General features: G+C 35.9%; 1 protein-coding gene across 6 annotated transcripts in view; it reads left to right on the forward strand.

Annotated features, from left to right (window-relative positions):
• IL1RAP (interleukin 1 receptor accessory protein) overlaps window positions 1–13,842 on the forward strand; it is a 138,746-nt gene that overhangs the window by 98,894 nt on the left and 26,010 nt on the right. For all 6 annotated transcript variants that reach the window (XM_005670069.3, XM_005670066.3, XM_021070053.1 and 3 more), the window contains 4 exons: window positions 3,439–3,604; window positions 5,758–5,829; window positions 8,413–8,539; window positions 11,179–11,327. In XM_005670069.3, the coding sequence (XP_005670126.1) occupies window positions 3,439–3,604; window positions 5,758–5,829; window positions 8,413–8,539; window positions 11,179–11,327 (514 nt within the window). The remainder of the gene's footprint in view (window positions 1–3,438; window positions 3,605–5,757; window positions 5,830–8,412; window positions 8,540–11,178; window positions 11,328–13,842) is intronic.

Here is a 13,842-nt window from a genome sequence, read left to right on the forward strand (position 1 = left end):
TTGCAGTCCTCCACTCGACTGCATTATCTATGTGTTGAGAACTGTGTCTTTTCCATTCTTGTGCCTTAACAAACACAGTTCTTTAAAATTTAAAAGTTGTATAGATTTATTGCATAGGAATATTTGTTCTCATTCGATCATGACATTCCCCAACCCCCACTCCATAGCTCACCACGTGATTTATTTCCTCTGAAGGATTTCAAAGTCAAGTCTTGGGCTGTTCTTCACCTATATGCTGTGGTAGGTTGTCATGGCTACCATTATGTGGTTGAAAAGTTGCTCTCCTGCTTAACTTCTCTCTTTTAAATTCAGAATGAGGAACTAATGGGTCAACGGAATGAATGACTTGTCTTCTAGTGAAACAAGGGTTTGCTTCATAGTGGAATCCACTTACTGTTAACCCATTTCTTGTATTTGGCAACATCATTTTTTGTGGTGGTTTTTCCCCTTTGGGTATTTAGATCTCTGTTCATATCTTTTTTTTTTTTTCTCCCCCTGGGTTCCAAATAAATGATTTTAAAGTCATCATAAAATTTGCAGGATTTATTTTCAGGAATAGTTTATTATGTTTAAAAGTATCCTTTGTGTCTTGGATACATGAAGGGCCTAGAGAAGCAGCTGCTTTTAAGTAGAGAGAGCTCATCAGACACTACAGGTTAAAGTTAATGGGTATTTAGAGTTCAGCGATGCCCTAAAGCTACCACACCACACACGTGCACACTTAGAATGTAAAATGTTTTCTTCCTTTCCTTTTCTAACATGCTAAAAGTCTAATGGCTTTGATTTTTTTTTTTTCTTTTTGTAAAAACTAGTTAATTTTGAATGGTCAGATTTTTCTGAATAGAAGATTAGACCCCAAAGTTTTCAATTACTTTTGATGGAATATTCCTCCATTTGAAATATTTTTCTAGACAACCCAGCTCCAAGAAAAACCTGTCCTTAGCCCACATTTTTATCCTACCTCATAGAAGGAAGGGAAAATCCCAGAGAACTGACTTCAGCACTGATACAGAGGCCCAATGATGGTCTTGAGCATATTCAGCTCAAATTTTAAGTTCATCCTCATGAGTCTATAATAAGATGAAAAGAAAGGGGAAACGCAGAAGAGATCAACACACATCTGTTTGTACCATTTCCCTTGCTATTTAGATGTGTCAGATTCCATTTCTCTGTTAGTGATAAGTTCATGAGGGCTGACTCTTAGTTCAGCGTTATACTCTCAGAATCTCAAGACATGCCTGGCTCATGATTTATTAATTAACACTCAGTGGCGAGTGAATGAATGAGAAAGCATTCTTAAAATGCTTTAAGTCAGAAGCATTTCTTTATATTTGTAGCATATATTATGACTCCGAAAATCATGTGTTTTAAATAGTTTTTACATACATGATACTTGGTGAGTCAAAAACAAAAGCTTTTTTTTTTCAGCATTTTCTTAAGAAGTATTGTTAATAAGTTTAGTATTAATAACTGACTTCACATCCTGAAAAGTATGCTTTTCAATTTACCACTAATTGCAAGAACTGGCCTCATAGAGTGATAGCCACATCACACTATTAATACAGGGGCTGACCCCAGGTATGGCAAGACCGCAGTGTGGGACAAGGAGACAGAGTCATGTGGGATTAAGAGTAAGGGCCTCAAAACATGTAAATATAAATTCAAATTCCAGTTCTGACACTGCTTGGCCCTGTGATAACGGCAATCACTTAACCTTCCTAGGCCATTATATTTTCATCCATAAAATAGCCATCAGAGCATTCGAGACTTGCAAAGTTTGGAATCTGGATTGGATGAGGTGATAGAGTATACCTAAGTGTCTCAGAACAATTTTTTCAGCCTCAAGTAACAGCTGAAAATTGATGTTCATTCTTGGTTAAGAAACTAGTGAAAGGCCTTTACTCAGCTATCTAAAAAGCTGAGTTTTGGCACTGCTCTGTGTTATCTAGATTATCTCCTTATCTGTCTCATTTGTTTTCCACATGTAAAACTAGAGCATACTTAATCTGATCTATCTGCTTCATAGCAACTTAAGAACTTCTAAGCTAACAAGTGAGAGAGGAAAATAGCTTTGAATTGTTTAAATGAAAATTTCCATCAAAATCAAATAGACCTCTGTAGGTAGTCTAAATTCAATTTAAACCAAATCTCGCATAAATTTATTATAAGAGGACAGGACTTTGTGGCCTTATACTTTGTGACAGCCTAAGATCATTGTAATATTCTGTTGATGTGACAAGTGCTAGAAGAACTACTTATCACCACAAGGTGTACGGATACGTTTTATTCATAAAGGTAACTTAACTGAGTATATATCACTTCCTCCTGAGGATCATCTCCATGAATCAAAAGTTTAGTACTATTCTTCAAAGATGCTATTTCCCATGTCAAAGAATTACAAAATGTACCTCTTGATGTAACTGTCATATTTCAAAACACATGCTCCAGGAATTGAAGCAAGAAAACCTTGAGTACACAAGAATTAAAGTTAAATACTTGAACACGGGAAACTGAAAGTACAAGACGGTAACAGATTCCCAGAATTTTAAAAGATCTAAAGGACCTTAGAGATAACTCAGTTCTTTTTGTCGTAGGTGATGCATTGATTTTTAAAAGAAAAACAAATTTTTCTAAAACTTAATGTTCAACACATATTTTTGTCACATATGATGTATTGATTTTTTTTTTCTTTAAAAGAAAAAAAATAAAACAATATAGCCAATTAGTGGGGCCGAGAGATACGAAACAGGATTCTAGTTATGTTGAATGAGATATTTCAATCTCAAAATTTAAAAAAATTGACAAAGCCATATCAAAATAGGGGTTGGAACAGAAATAAACTCTTAACTCTTGATTAGACACAAAAATATACTTTATTTTTAAATTCTGGAGTCTGTACTATTTGATTGTAAAAAAAAAATGGTAGAAGTTTGGAAATAACTGATACTGTAATTCAACAGAGTGATCAAGAATGACAAAACCAGACATCTAAAGTGGGACCAAGTTTGTCAGAGTGATTATATTGCTGAATTAATGTAATCAGTGAAGACATTTAGTCAAATAAAAAAAAATAATTGTTTTTAAATCACAGGGCATGCATTTACTTAAGTTGCCTTAATCATTTTTTAAAATATTAACCTTGCTTTACTATTAACTTCAAATTCCCAGACTTTGAATACTTTGAGACAGGAAGTTTGTGCTTTTGAATTATATTTCAGTTCAGAATTTTAATTTTCCTCATGTAAAAAAGATAATGAGATGTATTGTATTCATTCTTTGCAGAGACATCATCAAATATTTGCCCATAACAGTTTTATAAAAAGTGTAGCCAGCATAGATATTTGTATGTTCTGTGCAAAATTAGATGTTCGTGCATATGTATATATTTTCTATGCATGTATCTAAGTAGTAATCTTTTTTTCCTTTGCTTCTTCTTAGGGCTGTCATAAAGTACAAAACTTTAATAATGTAATACCTGAAGGCATGAACTTGAGTTTTCTCATAGCCTTGGTTTCAAATAATGGAGATTACACATGTGTTGTTACATATCCAGAAAATGGACGTACTTTCCATCTCACCAGGACTCAGACTGTAAAGGTGGTAGGTAAGCATGATTTATACTAAGTGCACACAACAAAAATGCAATAATTTTGTTTAGGCTCTAAATAGTTTATTACAAATAAGTGTGTAAATTATAAAAGAAAAGAGGCTTATCTTTTTTATTTGCTGACCTGTTCCTAAAGCCTCAGCAATTCCATGTATTTAGTAGGCATTCAATAGCTCTTGTTCTACTGAATGAATACCTGAATGAAGTAAAGGCAGCTTGGGGGGGAAAAAAAGTGCCAGATGTATCTTGTTCAAATTATACCATTGCTACTTATTAACATAATGATTTATCTGTACTCTGGAAGTACAACTACCTAATATTTAGCATCATTGAGAATATTAGAAATAATATACTTATTATGCTAATGAACTTGCAGGCAAGCAATAGAGACTCAATGAATAGTAGTTACTATTATTGTCAAAAAAGTATCTTACTTGAATTAAGTAAACCACTTCTTTTTGTGTCCTGGAACTCTTGTAGCTAATGCTGAAGCTGTTTGCTGGCAGTATTCAACCACTGCTTTGCTTTAGGGGTAAGAAACTAGAGAAGTAGAAAGGACAGTATTTAAGCAGAGCCAACAGATGCCTATCAAACATAGAAATAAAGAGAATCAGTGTTGGAGTAGGTGGAATTTAGAGGAGAGCCCTGAAGACTACTGTGCTCACTGTATTAAAAATGACAACATATCAGAGTGATGTTTCTTCATACTCCATCTTTTAATAGATGGAAACATTGAGGCCCAACAACAGAAAGTAACCTGTTTAGAGAAGCTCCCTGAGTTACTGGAAAAAGTCATCCTAAATCCCAGGCTTCTGGAGTTCCCTGGTGGCTCAGCAGGTTAAGGATCCAACATAGTTACTGCTATGGCTCAGGTTCATCCCTGGGCCAGGAATTTCTACACAACCACATAACATGGCCAAAAAAGAAAGAAAGAAAGAAAAATTCCAAGTTTCTGACTCTTCTGACACCAGATTCAGGATAATTTTTTAAAGGTATTTTAACACAGAGCAAATAAAATTCAAATCAAACGACTTTTTAATCACTTCCCTTTCTTTGCTTCCTGTTAGAATAATGCTAAGTTGAGGACTAATTCAGAAGAAAAATCGGACTAAATTTAGAATCTAACATGAATAAATTTTAGAAACCAAATGAATAATACAACCACATATTCATCTTGGTAATCGTTTTTAATATATATCCTTTAATAGAAAGTTGGGAAGTGGCACACATAGTCACCTTGATTGATAGAAAGAGCAATGACAGACACAGATGTGAGGGGTGTATTTCTTTTCTAACTTTCAAGCAATCCAAGTTTGTTTTTAAAAGCTATGAAGTGCTGAGTACTTATGATATGCCAGTAAGATGCTTTAATATCCATTACTTAACTTAATGTGCATTACTTAATTTAATCCACATAATGAATCTGTGAGGTGAGCTTAATTACCCTCATTTTTAGAGTTGAGGAAAATTAGCTTTTCAAAGATTAAGTAAAACAACAGAGTCATCTGGTTAGTGTATGGCCAAGTCAAGTTTAGAACCCTGGTCATTAAATCTTTGAAGCTTCTACTCTTAAACACTACATTATTAAGTCCCTTCGGAGCATCTTTCTTTCAAAATGGAATATCCTTTCCTTTGGGAATATAGGATGTTATAAAGGGCAGCAATCCTATGCGTGAACATTCAACTGATAACATGTTGACTTTACAATTGTGATTTGGAATTTTCCACTTCCTTGTTCATTAACTAATACACACTTATTTAACCAGTTCCCCTACTAGACATTCCAGGCATGTTGAAGAGAAATAAGTAGAAAGGAAACAATTGAGTAAGACTTGCATCGATTAATTACTATGTGGTATGAAAAAACTGTCTATATCATATAGGCTTTGGAAAGCAAAACCACTGAAAATATGTTCTGTCTTGAAACATGAAGGATATTCAACATATTTTTCCTTTGTTTGCTTGCTTAAAATGAAAGAAGTGTTGTAACTGACGGCATATTGAACTGTGTGCCCTCTCAGGAATTGACCAGCTGTGCCAGGAAGTTGGGCAATGCTTCACAGAAGAGCAGATTTTTGAAATGCGTTATGCGGAATAAAGGCAAATGTGATTTGACACCATCTCCCTTTGTTCTTTCCTCTCTATCACAGGATCTCCAAAAGATGCATCACCTCCCCAAATCTATTCACCTAATGATCTTGTGGTCTACGAGAAAGAACCGGGTAATTATAGCTGTGTCTCTGAATATTGGTTAGATTCTCTTAATTACAAGGAATAAAATGCCACTTAAGTTAACAGGAGAGACTAGAGGGCTATTGTAATTGAATTGAAACTGAAGCATTGTCAGAAGCAAGTCACCTCTGGGGATTAGCTGCTTCATTGATTTCCTGAGCAGCTCAGGAATTCTCTGCTTGTCTCCTGGCAGAGGCCCCCCTTTGCCTCTGTGAGCAGTTTTCCTCTCTTGATTAGTAATTGCTATTGATACAGACTTTGGCTTCATCAGGGCCTTTGATTTACCAAGACTACAGCATGAGCACAGGACATCCTTTAAACTTCTACCAAGGGGCAGGGGTGGAAGTGGAAGCAGAATTGTGAATTCAACAGGCAACAACTGATGGGACTGACACATCCTGATTCAGAACACCATTGAATGTGTATTCTGCCTCTCTGGGTCTCCTTTTAGTTTTCATAATTTTTCAGTCTAGACAAAAATCATTTGTAAGTGACCAAATAAGGCATAATTTGTCATTCTTCTGACTTAAAGTCTCTCACAGTTATGTAGAAAACCATAGAAAAAATTAACATTCTCTATATTATATCCTTCCCAGTAAAGTCATTCCACACCCAAGGAAAGATATACAAGAATGTTTATTTAAAATATACCAAAGATAAGAGAGGCAGTGTTCAATATAGGTGGAGAACAACAATATCCCTTCCAAAATTAAGATAGGGTTTCAAATAGTGACCTATCTTATAAAAAAACTAAGGACACACTAAGGGGGCCCACCAACTCCAAATTTCCTAGAATCAGTAGCAGCTTCATATAATTAATATGGACATTCTTCTTGCTGTCAGGGTAAACTCTTATTATCTAGATACTTTTTCCTCTACCTCATATCACAGTTACAAAAACATGCCTTAAGCCATGTTTACTTTATCTTTCTATGTATTTTTGACTTTTTTTATTAAAGCATAGTCGATTTACAATGTTGTGCCAATTTCTACTGTGCAGCAAAGTGACCCAGTCATACAAATATATATATACATTCTTTCTACATACGACTGTAGGAAACTGGAGAAGAAGGCATAAGAACCATGGATTGGAAAAGAGGATAGAATATGACCACTCAGTGAGGCAAACCTGAGTTCAAATTGGAATGACAATATAATTTATCATCTCAGCCTAGACACCTTTTGAGAGTGAAAGCAGTTGATATTAATAAGTAACTAGGAAAGCAATGATAAAGCAGAACTATTCTGGGCAAACTGAAATGGAAGGTCAGTCTAGGTCAAATCCTGGTCTGCCAATTATTAGCAGTTTGACCTTGGAATGGCATTTAACATCTTTAAGTTTCAGTTTCCACATCTGTAAAATGAATTTTTAAAATATTTCCTATTTGTTACAGTTAAATAAGACCATTAATAAGGAGCCAAATATAATAAATATTTAGCACCGTGAATTAAAGTTCCTGATGTGTGTGCTGTTGTTTTTGTTATTATTACCATCTTTTGGCCTAGGGGTCCCCTTACCCTTTATGTTCCATCTCAGAAGGATAGTGTAGAATTTACAAGTTGTGGAGTTCCCATCATGGTGCAGCAGAAATGAATCCAACTAGGAACCATGAGGTTGCAGGGCAAGGATCCGGCATTGCCATGAGCTGTGGTGTAGGTCGCAGACGAGGCTTGGATCTGACATGGCTGTGGCTGTGGTGTAGGCTGACAGCTGTAGCTCCGATTAGACCCCTAGCTGGGAACCTCCATGTGCTGCAGGTGCAGCCCTAAAAAGACAAAAGGCAAAAAAAGAAAAGAAAAGAAAAGGGGTTTAGAAGTTGTCTCTAAACTCATTGACTGTGCCCTGATAGCCTGAGCATTTTGAGATGTGCCCTGTCTGGCCATTCTGAACAGTGGCACTGCCTATCTCCTCTGAACCAAGGACCAAAAATCCAAAGAACCATTTCTCAATCACCTTTTGTTTGTGGGGGAAATAACAAAGGAGAAGAGTAATCCATGGAGGTTTAAGGTTGAAAAGAATATGCCGTCAGAGCCTTTTTGAACAAATATTATCATTTTGGAACATATATAGGTTATATTGAGATGAACATTCTGGGAGTTTCTGTCATGGCTCAGCGGAAACAAATCCAACTAGTATCCATGAGGATGAGGGTTTGATCCCTGCTCTTGGTCAGTGAGTTGGGGATCCAGCATTGTCATGAGCTGTGGTGTAGGTCGCAGATGTGGCTCAGATCTCGCATTGCTGTGGCTGTGGCCGTAGGTGGTAGCTGTAGCTCCGCTTCGACTCCTAGCTTGGAGCAACTTCCAAATGCTGTGGGTGCAGCCTTGAAAAGTAAAAAAAAAAAAAAAGAGGCAGAAATGGACATTCTAATAACAATATAAAACTGCTGTCCTTTTCTTAGTCTATTTGTTTTGCAATGAAGTACAGTACATTATTTTTTGGTAGCCCACTTGAAAATTAGTAAGAAGTAGGATGGCAGGCATGCATAACTTTGATTGCTTCTGGTTAATCAGAGTAGAACCAATATAATTGTGTGAATGTTACAAACTAATAAGTTAACCTGTTATTTTAGGAGAGGAGCTACTCATCCCCTGTAAAGTCCATTTTACCTTCCTGAAGGACTCTCACAATGAGGTTTGGTGGACCATCGATGGAAAAAAGCCAGAAGACACCACTATTGACGTATCCATTAATGAAAGGTATCGTTGGCACAGGCAAAGGGGTGACTAACCCTTGTCCCTCAACCTAATGCCTTCTGGTGTATTCTAATCAATGAAAATTAAAATTCTGATTTTTGCCTATCATTAACAAAAATCAGCAGGATTTTCAAGTCTTTAATGGCTACGTCCCAGAGCAGGATTATTGGACTTGGAATGCAAGCCTCAGATGCCACCTGAGGATTATGTCTCTATGATACTCACTTGGAGGTAGTTGGAATGCATATCCTTTATGAATGCAAAGGCCACCATATAGGGTCTAGGATAGCTGAAAGCCCACCTGTATGTGACCCTGTTGTTTTTCTCAAGTCCGGAGTCTGGCCTTGTCTTTTTTGTGCCTCCAATAATGTGTTAGTTTCTTATCTTGCAGTGAGTATATATTTCTGATCTTCCTCCTCTTTCTTAATTTTCATAGCATATATATCATATTTATAATGAATAATGATTTTTAATTTTGACTAAATGCATGTATTTTCTTTAAATTTTATTTTAAAAGTGGATGGGGTGGTAACAGACCTTCCTCATAAAATAACAAGCTGGGTCATTTTATTTGTAAATAAACATGCCTTTTTTTTAAACATGACTTTTTAAAAAAATACTTAATGAATTTTATTACATTTATAGGTGTACAACAAGCATCACAACCAAATTTTACAGCATTTCCATCCCAAACCCTCAGTGCATCCCCCCAACCCCCAACCTGTCTCATTTGGAAACCATAAGTTTTTCAAAGTCTGTGAGTCAGTATCTGTTCTGCAAAGAAGTTCATTGTGTCCTTTTTTTAGATTCCACATGTAAGTGATAGCATTTGATGTTGGTGTCTCATTGTCTGACTGACTTCACTTAGCATGATAAATTCTAGGTCCATCCATGTTGCTGCAAATGCCGTTATTTTATGGCTAATGTTCATATGTACCACATCTTCTTTATCCACTCCTCTGTCGATGGACATTTAGGTTGTTTCCAAAGCATTCGACTTTTTTTTGAAGTAGCTTAAGTTGGCAAAGGGGATTGCAACAATTAGTAAACATGAGCAGCTGAACACCACAAAGTTGCTCTTAGAACTTAAGCCTTATCACCTATGTGCAAATAGATCTTAGGCTACTTGAACTTAAAGACTTTAAAAGGTATTTATTCCCTAGCAGGTTAACTCAGACTTTATGCAGAAATTATAAAATACCCATTTTGCATTAGGTACTATGCAAGATACTTGGTCCCTAACTGAATAAATTTTATAGGATGAACATTGATAGAACAGAAATGTCAATATAATGTAATAAATGCTGTGAATGGGAAGTATCAGATGTTATGGGAAGATTTAGTTGGGAATTCCAATCAGTTTTAAGGGATTAGGTAATGCTTCTCAGATGATATAGGACCTCAGTGAAGAATTGAAGGATGAGCAGAAATAAATTGGATAAAGAAATAAAAAGTATGCTCCTGGGAAAAAGAACTCTATGTGCAAAGATGTGGAGGTTAGAGAAGCAGAATATATTTAAAGGTTTAGTAGGAATTTCCTGAAATTGGAACAGTTTTTGTTGAAGGAATTTACAAAAGATGCGACTAAAGGCACAAAGGGAGAGTTAGTGATCATTTCAGGAATTCTGACCACTGTGCTTCCAATCTTCGTAATAATAACAAATGATAGTAATGGAAACTGTGTTGTTTCTCGTTGCTGCTGTTGAAATCACAACTCACTGTTCATAGTTGAACAATGCGATTATGCTTAGGTTAAACCCATCATAGCCTTTAACCAAGTTCTCATGACTGACAGTAAGCCTTATCAGAAGAACCTGGAGGTCTGTCAACTATAGAAAAGATTTTTTTTTTTTTTTTCGCTCTTTTGAGCAAAGTAGTTCAAAAGAATCTGAAATCTTGGTCTTAAACCCAAAGCACTGATCTCTGACTTACTGAAGATCGGATATACCTATTTTCACAAAGATTACTTGCTCTGAGAAGTTTCTTCTTTTTAGGATTTAACCATGAGGTTTTAGCATTTTGACTGAAATGTTCTATATGTGTCCAAAAATCCAAGTTTTGAAAAACCCTGAAATGTATCAACTATTGCTGTGGGGTAATAATAATAACCTCTATGACTATTTATTAAGTGTTGTTCTGAAACTTATGCTTTAGCATATTCAATCCTCGAATTATTAAGTTAATACATGCAATGCACTATTAGGCATTGCCACTTTCCTCCTTTTTCAAAGGACGTGGAAAGATGAGTTACCATGCCCAAAGTATATAACCAGTAAGTGGCAAAGCCTAGATCAAAATCCAAAGGGTTCAGGCCTCAGAAGCTTCTCTTTAAACCGATGCTGCATCCTGCCTCAGATATTTGAGGAAAGGAGATGGTTCACTTTGAAGAGAGATCTGTAGTATGATGCTAACACTAGGAGTCGATCTGGATATTGAGATTGTGTGTCGTATGCATGGTGGAGAATGGTATTGGAATCTAGAAGCTGGTATCCTTTTGTAACTACTGAATCTCAGGCAACGTGCTTGTTGACCTTCTTTCTGCCGTCACCCATGGGCTGGACGGTTGTCCACTTGTCTGATTCATGCACAGTCATGGCCTTTGAGTCTCGCTAATGCTTTAATTTTCTTTCTCCTACTTCTAGTGTAAGTCTGAGTAAAATAGAAGATGAGACAAGGACTCAGCTTTTGAGCATCAAGAAAGTAACTGCTGAGGATCTCAAGCGCAACTATGTCTGTCATGCCAGAAATGCCAAAGGGGAGGTTGACAGACCGGCCAAGGTGAAACAGAAAGGTAATGGATGCACACAGCAGATGAATCTGCGAACTCCAAAGAAAACACTGCAGTGAATAAAGAAAGAGGAGAAATTGAAAATAAGAGAGCTCCAGCACTTAGCCCATCTGGCACAGAGTAGTGAATTAAAGTCGAATAAAAAAATCTTCGGAGAAAGTTTCCATCTATGGAAACATACTCAAAAGATTATTTCTTAAAGTTTGGGTAACTTAGTGCCCAAATGAGACTTAAGTCATTTGATTATGATAATCATAATTTTTATCATAATGATAGTTTTTTTAATTTTAATACATGTTATAGATTTTAATATATGTTTAAAAGGAAACAAAATTTCCAACTCTTTATTTTCCTTACAATGATTACTCACATTGTTTGACAAGTAGGGGAAGAAAAGACAAGGACCGTTTTGATGTAATGCATGATTTATGAACACTTATCTATAAGTAATGAAAAATGAAATATAAAATATTTAAAGCTACTAAAGGTATAATGAAACTGATAGAGTCACATATTGTTGGTGAATTGTGAAGACCCTTTTAGAAATCATTGATGGCAGAGTTCAAGATTCCTATAAGTGATCATACTATATGACTTAATACTTTTGGAATTTTTCCTGAACAAATAACCTAACAGAAAGAGAATTATGTCCCCTCAGAATTCTTAGAAGCATCATTTCTAATAACAAAACATTATAGATAGAAAACATCTAGTCGTATGCAAGTAGTTGTTATAAAATATTCTCAAAAAAAATATAATTTTAAAGTGATTTGAAACACTATGTGTTTGTATTCCGGAAGATTTATAATATTCTACTAGCCCAAATTGCTAAAACAAAAATTAAACTGTCTTAAAATTATGTAAAATGACTTCTATCAATATTAATATGTTTTTCTATAATAAATGAAAATTATGAAATTCTTTTGTGTGAGCTGTTGCTCCTGAAACATACTGTGTCAAAAATTCTGAGTCTGTCACCTAACAAAGAACCCCAGACAATTAATCCTTTCAAGAAAGTTTTTCAATGATCTGGATAATAATAATGATGGTTTTTCATACAGGAAGTCAAACCAATCAGAATCATCCTGGATCCCAGTGTAGATAGAGCCTATAATGTTTATAACAGAAGTTTATAAAAAATTTAATTCACAACTGTTCTATTTTGCAATGAGATTTAAATGTTTTTTAAAGCTGATGAAAATCTAGGCTTTACTTTAACATTTCACCACAATTCAATATGGGCAAAGGCCTGAAGTGTATATACCTCTTTAGAAGTCTTAGTGGATTGGTTCTGAATAGTTAATTGCTTCTGCTCCTCAGAAGCCATTGTAAAGAAAAAAGACTGAACTGTGATATAAGGCAGTGTTTCCCAAAGTTAGTCTTTAAGAACACTGTGAAGACTCTTTACAGTATTGCAATTCAGTATTTGTAGCCTGTGACGGAATTCTGGTTTCTTTGCATCCTAACTCTGTGTCCTTGGAAAGGTCACTTAACCTCTCTGGGCTTCAATTTCCTTCAATTTAAAGTAGGCAAAATAACACCACTACCTCTCAAGGTTGTTTTAAAGTACTCAGCACCATTACTGGCATGTATACATATTTAATATACACAATTAAATGCTCAGTGGCTATTAGTGCTTGTTATTATTACTGCCACAAGATTTTCCTAAGTATTATTTGACAAAGACTTTTTCACTCAAGTATTATCTAAGTCTAGGGAGTTCCCGTCGTGGCGCAGTGGTTAACGAATCTGACTAGGAACCATGAGGTTGCGGGTTCGGTCCCTGCCCTTGCTCAGTGGGTTAACGATCCGGCGTTGCCATGAGCTCTGGTGTAGGTTGCAGACGCGGCTCGGATCCCGCATTGCTGTGGCTCTGGCGTAGGCCGGTGGCTACAGCTCCGATTGGACCCCTAGCCTGGGAACCTCCATATGCTGCGGGAGCGGCCCAAGAAATAGCAACAACAACAACAACAACAAAAGACAAAAAAAAAAAAAAAAAAAAAAGTATTATCGAAGTCTAGATTGAGTAAAATCAACCAAGTTACTTTTGTGCAAGGCCCCTTAGCATCTTTAATATATTAATATTTGTTATTAACTTCTGCAAGGGAATATAGTAGGCAGGAATTTTTCAAATATATTTGACTCCAGATGCTTTAAGTATGGAGTATTTTGTGGGCTTCCATCTTCTGAGGCATGTGTTTTGGGAAACAATTATGGAGGATGGCATAAATTCATAACTTATTGTAGGATAGCTGGAATCAAAACAGTTAATTAAAATAATGTTTAATCTAGGAGTCATGTGGAGGTCTGTCCAACAGAGCTGCTTGAGTAGCTCCCCTTTCACAGAAGGCTGTGTTCTCAGTGGTTTAATGCATATGATATCGGGGATGTGAAATGACAAGTGTATCCACTAATTAATATTACATTAATATTATGTATAACCCAGTTGGGTGTGTGTACATCCAGTGGCACCAAAGGTGTGGTGGGTTTGTGTACTTCAATTCTATCTTGGACCAAG

Source organism: Sus scrofa, chromosome 13 (genome assembly GCF_000003025.6).
Source record: "Sus scrofa isolate TJ Tabasco breed Duroc chromosome 13, Sscrofa11.1, whole genome shotgun sequence".
In the NCBI taxonomy this organism is placed as follows: Eukaryota; Metazoa; Chordata; class Mammalia; order Artiodactyla; family Suidae; genus Sus; species Sus scrofa.